Raw genomic sequence first — 12,910 nt, forward strand, 5'->3', positions numbered from 1 at the left:
CAGATTTAAAACACATTATATCAGCATCAGTGAACAGCTGCTATAAATAAACTACAGCTTATCAAACTTCCTAATAATTAATTATCACTGGAAATGATGATCAGAATTTAAACTGCATGATTGAAATTAATTATTAAGAAATGTGCTGAGGGATAACTTATTTATAACACAGTCTTGGCTCACGCTAGCTCACAGTCATGATGTTGCAATGGAATGTGATTTCTCAGGCCATTTAATCGCATCAGCATTCGACCCTAATGGGATTTGTGGTTGATGCAGTAAAATGGGTTGTGTTTTGTCGGGGAGAGTGAATGTGGTTATTCATTTCCTACACCCGTGCTGAAAAAAAAAACCCAATCAAATCTCAACTCGGTAAAGGTACACAGGAACATAGGGTGAATTTTAAGACCAACTATACCTGCTGGGTGGGGTAAACAGGGCAGGACATACCGGGAAGTTGAATGGCTGACATAGTTACTGGATCGGATTTTTGCACCAGAGTAGGAGATAGTGAAAGTGGTCTGACTGAGCAGGTGCTGGAAAGGGACTCCAATAACTAAGCAAGCTAGATGTGCTGCTGTGGAACTTTAACCCCATAAGGAATCCTTATCTTCAGACTGGAGGGAAGAAAACCAGAACATTTGTCTTTGCTTTATATTTTTTCTCTTTCAGTTAGGCCACTCAGACTTGCCCAGTAAATAATATCTTCGCCTCATGCAGGAGTTTTCTTTAGGGAAAATTGCGAACTTTGGGTAGGAAATCAAATGACAAGCAGTGGGGGCGATTTTAACCATGGTTGCCCGGTGCAAACAGGCCTGAAAATGGCATTGGATCACTCGGGCCGCTGCCATCTTTAGGTGGGTGGGCAGAGGGGCCTCCTGTGTTCAGGTGAGAGACCACTTTTAATGTGCAAATTGGGACCTAACCCCCCACCGAGGGATAGCCCCACCGAACATCTGTTGTGGGGGAATTGCTGGAGTCTATAATTAAGGATAGGGTGACTGAACACCTCGAGAATTTTCAGTTAATCAGGGAGAGCCAGCATGGATTTGTGAAATGTAGGTCATGCCTGACAAACCTGATCGAATTTTTTGAAGAGGTGACTAAAGTAGTGGACAGGGGAATGTCAATGGATGTTATTTATATGGACTTCCAGAAGGCATTTGATAAGGTCCCACATAAGAGACTGTTAGCTAAGTTAGAAGCCCATGGAATTGAGGGAAAAGTCCGGACTTGGTTAGGAAGTTGGCTGAGCGAAAGGCGACACAGAGTAGGGATAATGGGAAGGTACTCACATTGGCAGGATGTGACTAGTGGAGTCCCGCAGGGATCTGTCTTGGGGCCTCAATTAGTCACAATATTTATTAACGACTTAGATGAAGGCATAGAAAGTCTCATATCTAAGTTTGCCGATGACACAAAGATTGGTGGCATTGTAAGCAGTGTAGATGAAAACATAAAATTACAAAGGGATTTTGATAGATTAGGTGAATGGGCAAAATTGTGGCAAATGGAATTCAATGTAGACAAATGTGAGGTCATCCACTTTGGATCAAAAAAGGATAGAACAGGGTACTTTCTAAATGGTAAAAAGTTAAAAACTGTGGCTGTCCAAAGGGACTTAGGGGTTCAGGTACATAGATCATTGAAGTGTCATGAACAGGTGCAGAAAATAATCAAGAAGGCAAATGGAATGCTGGCCTTTATATCTAGAGGACTAGAGTACAAGGGGGCAGAAGTTATGCTGCAGCTATACAAAACCCTGGTTAGACTGCACATGGAGTACTGTGAGCAGTTCTGGGCACCGCATCTTCGAAGGACATATTGGCCTTGGAGGGAGTGCAGCGTAGGTTTGCTAGAATGTTACCCGGACTTCAAGGGTTAAGATACGAGGAGAGATTACACAAATTGGGGTTGTATTCTCTGGAGTTTCGAAGGTTAAGGGGTGATCTGATCGAAGTTTATAAGATATTAAGGGGAACAGATAGGGTGGATAGAGAGAAACAATTTCCGCTGGTTGAGGATTCTAGGAGTAGGGGGCACAGTCTAAAAATTAGAGCCAGACCTTTCAGGAGTGAGATTAGAAAACATTTCTACACACAAAGGGTGGTAGAAGTTTGGAACTCTCTTCCACAAATGGCAATTGATACTAGCTCAATTGCTAATTTTAAATCTGAGATAGATAGCTTTTTGGCAACCAAAGGTATTAAGGGATATGGGGCAAAGGCAGGTATATGGAGCTAGATCACAGATCAGCCATGATCTTATCAAATGGCGGAGCAGGCACGAGGGGCTGAATGGTCTACTCCTGTTCCTATGTTCCTACCCCCTACCCTACAGGGCTAGATTGTCGGCCAGGTCTGCATACGAGCTGGCCAATTTCTCGCCCTCTCCAGCCAGAGGTCTGGCGCACAAAGCTCACCGGATCCGCGCAAATGAGGCCAGGGCCTCAAATTGGCTCGGGAATGCCTCATGACAGCAACTGCCCGTTTTCGCATCAAGTGCTAAAATTGGCGCCAGTGAGTGTAGCAACCTAGGGGATGTGGTACTGCGACAGATCATGTGCTGTACCCAAGCATAATTAGTCCTTTCAATGAACGGGCTGCCTATTTTTTTTTCTTATACCTGCAGATGAGCCGTGCCTCAAACTCGCCGACCTCCAATGGGACAAACTTCACTTGGAACTCCAGAGTTTCCATGGCTGCAATCACCCCACTGCACGGCTCCACCACGAACGGAGGGTTTTCGGTAACGTTCGATACCTGCGAGGCACTGCTTTCCACAGCACTGCCGTACCTGCTGATGGTCTGGGTGCCTCTGCTGGTCGAGCGACCAGCCAGAGCGCTTGTTGAAGCTGTACCTACACACACAGCAACGCAAGTAATCGCAAGAGATGATGTGAAAGAGTTCAGATACAGCAAAATGCTTTGATTGTCATGTCAGCTTAAATCATAAGATTCCAAAATGTCAAGGCATTTGCTTTGATATTCATCTCATTTCATATCACTAATCAAAGGAAGAATGACTTAAATTTATACAGTGTCTTATCTGAAAGTGCTTCACATGCGATTAACTACTTTGAAGTACAGTGATTGCTGAAAGCAGGCACTTGTGGCAGCCACTTTGCTCACAGCAAGATCCCAACAGCAAGGAGATGAATAGCCAGTTAATCTATTTTTGCTGGTGTTGGTTGAGGGAGAATGTTAATTAGGATACTGGGAGAACTCCTTGCTCTTCTTCCAATCATGTGGTGGGATCTTCACCGAGCCACCGGAATAGGGAAACGGGGCCTTGGTTTAACATCTCACCTAGAAGATGGGCATGCTGACAATTTCTATTTCTATGTTTTCCACCTACCTGTGTTAATTTATTTGAATATTTTAATTTTAACATTGCCTGCTGATAACATCGTGGCTCTGTAGGCTTGGAGGTGCTATTGAGCCTCAATGTAAGAGGAAGATGCATTCAAGATCAAACTTACTATTAAATCATTTAGGTTACTGCTGTATCTGTACTGATGTTAATCCAGCACCCTCACACTGTTAGACTCAGTATCTCAGTATTTTAGATAAGGAAGGATAGAGTCAATATGGTTAGAGCTCATAGGTAAAAAAGGGCTTGTTACATTAGTATTTTGTTCATTGTGTTCTGTGCTAGGGCAGAATCACACACAAGATTCTTGAACCACTTACTAGGGAAGGTGGTTTTCCCCTAGGGGGGCTGTAACCAACGCTAAAGAGCCCCACCTTCCCTTCACGATAGGAGGGGGAACAACCGCATCCATCGAACGCAGGTACCCCACTGGACGTCAACCCAGTATTCAGAGCCGGTTTTTTTTTTATTCGTTCACGGGATGTGGGCGTCGCTGGCAAGGCCGGCATTTATTGCCCATCCCTAATTGCCCTCGAGAAGGTGGTGGTGAGCCGCCTTCTTGAACCGCTGCAGTCCGTGTGGTGACGGTTCTCCCACAGTGCTGTTAGGAAGGGAGTTCCAGGATTTTGACCCAGCGACAATGAAGGAACGGCGATATATTTCCAAGTCGGGATGGTGTGTGACTTGGAGGGGAACGTGCAGGTGGTGTTGTTCCCATGCGCCTGCTGCCCTTGTCCTTCTAGGTGGTAGAGGTCGCGGGTTTGGGAGGTGCTGTCGAAGAAGTCTTGGCGAGTTGCTGCAGTGCATCCTGTGGATGGTACACACTGCAGCCACAGTGCGCCGGTGGTGAAGGGAGTGAATGTTTAGGGTGGTGGATGGGGTGCCAATCAAGCGGCTGCTTTATCTTGGATGGTGTTGAGCTTCTTGAGTGTTGTTGGAGCTGCACTCATCCAGGCAAGTGGAGAGTATTCCATCACACTCCTGACTTGTGCCTTGTAGATGGTGGAAAGGCTTTGGGGAGTCAGGAGGTAAGTCACTCGCCGCAGAATACCCAGCCTCTGACCTGCTCTCGTAGCCACGGTATTTATATGGCTGGTCCAGTTAAGTTTCTGGTCAATGGTGACCCCCAGGATGTTGACGGTGGGGGATTCGGCGATGGTAATGCCGTTGAATGTCAAGGGGAGGTGGTTAGACTCTCTCTTGTTGGAGATGGTCATTGCCTGGCACTTATCTGGTGCGAATGATACTTGCCACTTATCAGCCCAAGCCTGGATGTTGTCCAGGTCTTGCTGCATGCGGGCTCGGACTGCTTCATTATCTGAGGGGTTGCGAATGGAACTGAACACTGTGCAGTCATCAGCGAACATCCCCATTTCTGACCTTATGATGGAGGGAAGGTCATTGCCGGGTCTGTCTGGAGTGGAGCTCAACCCAACCCTTCTGGCTCAGAGGCGAGAATACTGAGTCAGTGGTGACTGCAGGGGATGTATACAGACCACCAATTGTGGGAAGGAGATGGAAGATGAAATCTGAAATCAGATTAGAGAGATGAGTCGGGATAATAAAATGATTGTTTAGGGAGATCTTAATTATCACTTATTGATTGGGATGGAGAGGGGGGAAATGGAGAAAAGGGAATGGAATTCCTAAAATGTGCACAGGACTCCTTCCTCAAGCAATGTGTTAGTCAACCTACAAGGGTGGAGGTGTTGCTAGGTCTGGTTATGAGTAATGGAATAGATCAGGTAGATGAGCTGAATGTGGGTGAGCACCTTGGGAATAGTGAACCCAATATGATAAGGTATAAGAAACAATTAAAAAGAGGAAAAGTCAGTACAAAAACTATAAGACAATGAAAGATAAGAGAAAATTCTTCAAACAGAGAGTTGTGAGGCTGTGGAATTCACTTCTAGGATTAGTGGCTGAGGCAGAAACTACGTCAACATTTAAGATTGGATTGGATTGGTGGATAAAGGAAAAGGCTATTCAATAGGAAGGGCATCATAGACAAAGCCAGATCATGTCCCCATCCGACATCGACACTTTGCAACTAGGCTCATTGCACAGTGATTACAGCCAGTAACCCTGACTAATTTTATACTGCATCCACCAAGGCCAATTGGAGCAGCCAACCGCTGTCCTTCTGAGAACAGCTGCCTGCTGGCGACTGAACCAGAGACTTTCTGGATCGCATGACTCAGACCTCCGCACACACTGTATTGACTCACTAAGCCTCACGCAGCTCACTGTGATCTAATTCAGGAGATCTGAGAATGGCAGCAATCCAATCTTGCAAGATTTCAACTGATGGTGTCAGTTTTCACAGTGTTTGTTATAGATTTATTGTACGTGAACAAGGTTATTAGGTATGGGAAATAGATTTGGCCTCCTGATGCTCAGTGCTCCCCATATACTCCTACTGGGGACACAGCATGGGTTAGAGGAAGGGCAGTGCTCTTCATACACTCTACAGGGGGTGCAACATGGGTTAGAGGAAGGTCAGTGCCCTCCATACATTCCTACTGGAACAGCATGGGTTAGAGGGAGGGCAGTGCTCCCTATACAATCCTACAGGGGGCACAGCATGGGTTAGAGGGAGGGCAGTGTCCTCATACACTCTACAGGGGGCACAGCATGGGTTAGAGGGAGGGCAGTGTCCTCATACACTCTACAGGGGGCACAGCATGGGTTAGAGGGAGGGCAGTGTCCTCATACACTCTACAGGGGGCACAGCATGGGTTAGAGGGAGGGCAGTGTCCTCATACACTCTACAGGGGGCGCAGCATGGGTTAGAGGGAGGGCAGTGTCCCCATTTATTTCAACAGCATTTTTATTAACCTCTGCAGCCATGCCCATTTACTGCTCCATAATGGATAGGTTATTGCAATGGGAAATGGACCCACAAGACGAGGTAAGGCTTTCTTCCAAATGGACAGGATTAGATTAATTTCTTCCCTAGCCAATATTCTAGTGGATCTCAATTTCTCTATGGCAGCACTGGCCATTTAACAGGCGAATGTGGTTTGGCCTTCCCAAGCAGGATAACCTTGGGTCAAAGTGAACGAGGCTTGCATTTTACCATTGCTCTCCTCAGAGGCTGCTTGTCCATCAGACTCAGATGAAACTTCGACTGTGTTGGCACTTCTACCACGTCCGTCCATCACCACCTGCCAGAGGTAGTCTAGTGCTCCGGGGCCTTTGTTAGTCACTTCGAGCCTATAAATTATAAAACAAAACACTTTGATTACCTTGATTTGTAACAAGTTAGCTCAGGCAGACATTCTGCTGCAATTACAGCTGGATTCCAGCTTGTCATTGAAGCACACTAACAATGCAGATGTACCATCACCCAATCACTGCAGGGGTATTGTTGCCCTTGAGGGGGAACAGAAGCAAGCAACGAAGATGATTCTAGGAATCGTGACCTTAGGAGAAAAGGTTACGGATGTTGGGCTTGCTTTCTTTAGGAAAGTCTTAAAAAAAAGAGCTTGAATTGATAGAACCGCCTTTCACGACCTCAGGATGTCCCAAAGTGCTTTACAACCAATGAAGTACTTTTGAAGTGTAGTCACTGTCGTAATGTAGGAAACAGGGCAGCCAATTTGTGGACAGCAAGATCCCACAAATAGCAATGTGATAATGAGCAGGTCACCTGTTATAGTGGTGTTGGTTGAGGGATGAATATTGGCCAGGAGACTTGGAGATGACCTACTCTACTTTATGCTGGAGAAACCTTCAGATGACAGAAGCAGTCCCAACGTCAAACAGCAGTGGACTCACATTTCAGCTGCAGTTCTTCAGAAGTTTGCATAACACCACCAAGTTCCGGGTGATTTATTTGACCAACATGTAGCACGCAACATTTCAGTCGCAGATTTGATTATTGTTTGATTATCCATCGATGGTGGGAAGACAAATCAGGTTGGTGTTAAAAGGATTCTTTTTGTAAACTTCAAAAAGATGGCCGATTTTACAACAAGCTCTCAAGGAGCTACACAATGATGTTGATGTGTGCAGTATTCTTCCGCACACTGTCACCACTGTACACAAACAAAATCAAGGAAAACAATCCCAGCACCTAGAGAGAGGGGAGGGAGAGAGAAAGGAACAGAATGCACAGTGAGAGGAGAGACAGACAGAAAGAAAAAAATTACAGAGAGGAGAGACAGACAGGAAGGAAAAGAATATACAGAGAGAGGGGAGACAGACAGGAAGGAAAAGAATATACAGAGAGAGGGGAGACAGACAGGAAGGAAAAAAATACAGAGAGAGGGGAGACAGACAGGAAGGAAAAAATACAGAGAGAGGGGAGACAGACGGGAAGGAAAAGAATATACAGAGAGAGGGGAGACAGACAGGAAGGAAAATAATATACAGAGAGAGGGGAGACAGACAGGAAGGAAAAGAATATACAGAGAGAGGGGAGACAGACGGGAAGGAAAAGAATATACAGAGAGAGGGGAGACAGACAGGAAGGAAAAGAATATACAGAGAGAGGGGAGACAGACAGGAAGGAAAATAATATACAGAGAGAGGGGAGACAGACAGGAAGGAAAAGAATATACAGAGAGAGGGGAGACAGACAGGAAGGAAAAGAATACAGAGAGGGGAGACAGACAGGAGCGAAAAGAATATACAGAGAGGGGAGACAGACAGGAAGCAAAAAAATTGAGAGAGGGGAGACAGACGGGAAGGAAAAAATACAGAGAGAGGGGAGACAGACAGGAAGGAAAAGAATATACAGAGAGAGGGGAGACAGACAGGAAGGAAAAGAATATACAGAGAGAGGAGAGACAGACAGGAAGGAAAAAAATAGAGAGAGAGAGGGGAGACAGACAGGAAGGAAAAAAATATACAGAGAGGGAAGACAGACAGGAAGGATAAAAAAGAGAGGGGAGACAGACAGGAAGGAAAAGAAAACAGACAGAAATGAACAAAATAACAGGAGCCAGAGAGAAGGGAGTGGGAAATTGGGAACTGGATCCCTGGATTCAGAGATAGGGGAGGAGACCAGAACTGACCGGACCGTGGAGGTGAACCAGAAGCAGGTTCGTGTGCTCCCTGCAGTGAGCGACAGTGCTATCCACTGCAGATCACATCAATGTCGATATCTCCAACCCTCAAACAGTGACTTAAATTTCTCATCTTATACATGAGTATGTACAATAGTTGAGTCTTCAAGGGTACAAAGGAAATTTGCGCAATTAATCCGACCAAATTGTTGACTTCAGTGGTCTTCAAATATCCTGGGGCAAAAAATTAAAAATTAGAAAGCTAGGAGCAAGAAGGAAGTTGAGTAGATCTTTTTCACACAAAGGGTAACAGAGATCTGGAACCACATTCAAGCAGCGTCGATAGATTCAAGAGGTAATTCGATGAGGATCGAGGGATATTGGGTAGGCACATGGGCTGGATCTGTCAGAAGGAATTGGTTTGTTGAACCTAATGGATTTCCCTGATTCTAAAACATCTTACAGTTTTAACTCTGCGAGAGGCAGCTGTTAAACAGAGAGACCGGGGTTTTCTGTCTCCATGCTCACAGCCCCGTGATAGGCTGCCCATTAAACTGCATGTTGGCAAGCACAACAGAAAAGCTGACCATCAGCACCTCCATTACAAGAACCGTATATACTCACACATAATGTGCTTCATGTATAATATGACAAATTTCACCCCCCCCAAAAAAAATAAAACCCAAAACTACAACAACAACTTGCATTTATATAGCGCCTTTAATGTTGTGAAAAGTTCCAAGACGCTTCACAGGAGCACCATCAAACAAAATCTGACACCAAGCCACATAAGGAGATATTAGGACAGGTGACTAAAAGCTTGGTCAAAGAGTTAGGTTTTAAGGAGCGTCTTAAAGGAGGAGAGAGAGGTAGAGAGGCAGAGAGGTTTAGGGAGGGAATTCCAGAGCGTAGGGCCTATGCAGCTGAAGGCATGGCCGCCAATGGTGGAGTGATTAAAATTGGGGATGCACAAGAGATCAGAAATGGAGGAGCACAGAGATCTCGGAGGGTTGTGGGGCTGGAGGAGGTAATAGAGATAGGGAGGGGCGAAGTCATGGAAGGATTTGAAAACAAGGATGAGAATTTTTAAATCGAGGCGTTCCCAGACCGGGAGCCAGTGTAGGTCAGCAAGCACAGGGTTGATGGGAGAACGGGACTTGGTGCGAGTTAGGGTACTGTCAGCAGAGTTTTGGATGAGCTCAAGTTTATGGAGGGTGCAAGGAGAGCATTGGAATAGGCAAGTCCAGAGGTAACAAAGGCATGGATGAGAGTTTCAGCAGCAGATGAGCTGAGGAGACGGAGGTGGAAGTAGGCGGTCTTGGTGATGGAGAGGATATGGGGTCGGAAGCTCAGCTCAGGGTCAAATGGGATCCTAAGGTTGCAAACGTTCTGGTTCAGCCTCAGACAGTGGCCAGGGAGAGGGATGGAATCGGTGACTGGGGAACGGAGTTTGTGGCGGGGTCCAAAGACAATGGCTTCATAGCAACATGGATATGGAATGGTGGTGGAGCTGGATGTCGTCTGCATACATGTGGAACCTGACGTCGTTTTTCCGATGATGTCGCTGAGGAGCAGCATGTAGATGTGAAATAGGAGGGGGCCAAAGGTAGATCCTTGGGGGACCCCAGAGGTAACCATGGGGGACTACAGTAGAAGACGAGGGTTGTGTTTCCTCATGAATTTGAATTTGCCGGAAGTTTTGTGGGATCAGTTTGGCAGTCACTCAAGGGGCTCAATTTTGAAATGGTGATGGGATGGCAGCGGGAGAGTGAAGGTGCGCGTGGCAAACCCGAATAAAAAAAAGTACCTTTTCCAACACGATCGCAATGTAATTGATGGTGATTAAAGTTGTTTCAGGGTTTCGCACCCAGCAGCCAGCCTGATTGACAGGAGCTGCAACGCCGGGGTGCAGGGAGAGAAAGAGAGCGAGCGAGACGTCATCTGGCACTGGAACAGAGAGTGAAGGACACTGAAGATCGTGGGGGGGGGGGGGGAGAGGGGAAGATCGGGGGGGTAGAGGGGGAGATCGGAGCAGGAGACATCGGAGGGAGGGGGGACATCGGAGAGGGAGACATCCGGAGAGAGGGGGACATTGGGGAGGGAGACATCGGGAGAGAGGGGGACATTGGGGAGGGAGACATCGGGGGGAGAGGGGGACATCGGGGGCTGAGGGGGACATCGGAGAGGGAGACATCAGACATCGGAGCAGGGTGGAAAGGTAAGTTTTTTTTTAAACTTTGTGCAATGGTTTTTTATTTAACTTATTTACTTTATTTTTGCCTGATCCGGCCCTTCATGCCTGGTTTCACCAGGCGTGAATCGGAAGCCATGGGAAAGCCACCCAGGTAGGTTTAAAATCGTTTTAACTATCTACTATGTCAGAAATAAAGTACCTTAAGTACCTCAATGAGGTACTTTAACTATCATCCCGCTGGCTTTAATTGCCGGCGGGACATCTGTATTCGGGAAGTGGTGCGTACACAGACGCACCTGTGGGGAACCCGGGAATCAGCAGGTTGGAGTCGGCTTCCTCACTTGCTCGGGATTTTCGCCATTTTCGCAGCCCTCCCGCCCCCAACGCACTTGCAATTTGATTTTAAAATTGAGCCCGAAATGTTTATACAGATTACGCAGTGACTCACTTCTAGCTTTGTATGGTGCATGTACTATGAAAACATCTGTTTCAGTTGCAGAAAACAGGTTATCGGGAACAGATATTTTCGCCCACACTGCTAGAAATGTAAAAATTTCCCATTAGCATCTCTTTGAATTCGAGTTACCAAGATACTGTGGCTTTTGTAACCAGCTTCCATGTTCAACTTCAAAATAATCGCAAAACAAAAGTAAAATAATGCAGACGCTGAAAATCTGAAATAAAAACCTGAAAATGCTGGAAACACTCAGCAGATCAGGCAGCCTCCGTGGAGAGAGAAACAGAGTTAACGGGCATCATTTTAGCACCCGCTATCGGGTGCGTTCCTGTCGGGGGGGGCTCCGAAAATCGGGGAATCCCAGAGCGGGACCGGAGCCCGGCTCCAACCCGCCCACTTCCGGGTTCCCCACTGACGCGCCGGCGTGCACGCACAGCCCCCGCTGGTGGGAATCCCGCAGGCAATTAAAGCCAGCGGGATGCCACTTGAAAGTATTTATCTTGCTCGTTCAGGTCGTTTAAAGACCTGATTGAGCTGTTTTATTAGGAGGGGTGGGATTTTCCACTGAACTGAGACTGTTTCCCATACTGGGGGAAACACTCCCAGTTCAAACGGAGGTGTTGCAGCCAGCAGCCTGTGGCAGCTGCAAAGGTGCATTCAACAGGTGGCCACTCCGTCACATTGGACAAAGTTTGGTCTCCACCACCCTCCTCCTAACAAGAAAATTCACCGACCTGGAACCGCAACCCCGGTGTGAGGACACACTTACCTACCTTGCGGACCCCCTCAGATGCACATCTTCTGGATGGGGGCCACCGTAGCTGCAGTCATGACCTCCTCGGAGGGTGAACAGCATCACCAGCCTCGCCGGCCACGCCGTCCACCTCTGACACGTGGAGCTCCACAACACAGTGCTGTGACACATCCACCTGCACAGCAGGAGGGAGGGCAACCGCAGAGAGAGATGCGTCGCAGAGGGCACTACCCTCGCCACAAGGTCCACAGACCGAGGCTCAGCTTCCTGGACCTCTCTGAGCAGCAGTGCACACGGAGGCTCAGAGTCACTCGACATGTAGTCGTGGACATCTGCAGCCTCCTTCATGCCGAGCTGCTCCCGGCTGGCCCGAGCACCATCTTCTTACCTGTCGCTGTCAAAGTCACCACTGCCCTCAACAACTTCTCCTCCGCATCCTTCCAGGGTGCCACCGGGGACATCGCTGACGTCTCTCAGTCGTCTGCACAAAAGAGCCCTGCAAATACACCTACACCCACTCTGCAGTGACACAATGGGTGGCATCAGTTGTGGGTCTTCATAGTGATCCTTAGGAAAGGGCATTATTGCACAAACCAGACAAGATTCGCAAAGACGTGGCAGTAGTGGTGCCAATATAATATGTGATGTGAGTTGGTCAGAAATCAATAGAAGTAAAAACCATGACAAACCCTCAAACACCCTTGTGCATCCCCTTCATGCTCACGACACGTTTGCCTTACGCTTCCAACTGCACATATGTGATGCATGCCCTGTGGCTGCAGCACAGGTAGTGGCAGGTTGAGTGAGGCTGGCCGTGAGAGAGATGCACGAGAGGGTGAGTATGAGATAGAGCCATGAGATTGTATGAGGATTGGGTTGCGTGGTAGTGGCGGGATGAGTACTGGCGAGGTGAGTAGGTGCAGGTACGATGAGGATGAGGTTTGAGTGGGTGTGAGGGGTGATGTGACAGAGTAGTGTTGGCAGTGCAGAAGGAGGTGTGGGGTGGGGGCGGTGATGTGGCAGATGGAGTGTAGGGGAATGAGTAAGTGTACTCACTTTGGCTGACCTACTGAGGTCATTGGAGCGCCTCCTGCACTGTATGCAGGTGGGCGATATGTTGG

The 12,910-nt window shown here is 47.5% G+C and overlaps 1 protein-coding gene across 1 annotated transcript in view; it reads right to left on the bottom strand.

The window, feature by feature from the left end:
* Window positions 1-12,910, bottom strand: part of hydin (HYDIN axonemal central pair apparatus protein) — a 1,099,250-nt gene that overhangs the window by 125,052 nt on the left and 961,288 nt on the right. Inside the window, exons 73-74 of the mRNA XM_067997614.1 lie at window positions 6,452-6,588; window positions 2,626-2,860 (exon numbers count right to left, since the gene is read on the bottom strand). Coding sequence (XP_067853715.1) covers window positions 2,626-2,860; window positions 6,452-6,588 — 372 coding nt within the window. The remainder of the gene's footprint in view (window positions 1-2,625; window positions 2,861-6,451; window positions 6,589-12,910) is intronic.

Source organism: Heptranchias perlo, chromosome 16, assembly GCF_035084215.1.
Source record: "Heptranchias perlo isolate sHepPer1 chromosome 16, sHepPer1.hap1, whole genome shotgun sequence".
In the NCBI taxonomy this organism is placed as follows: domain Eukaryota; kingdom Metazoa; phylum Chordata; class Chondrichthyes; order Hexanchiformes; family Hexanchidae; genus Heptranchias; species Heptranchias perlo.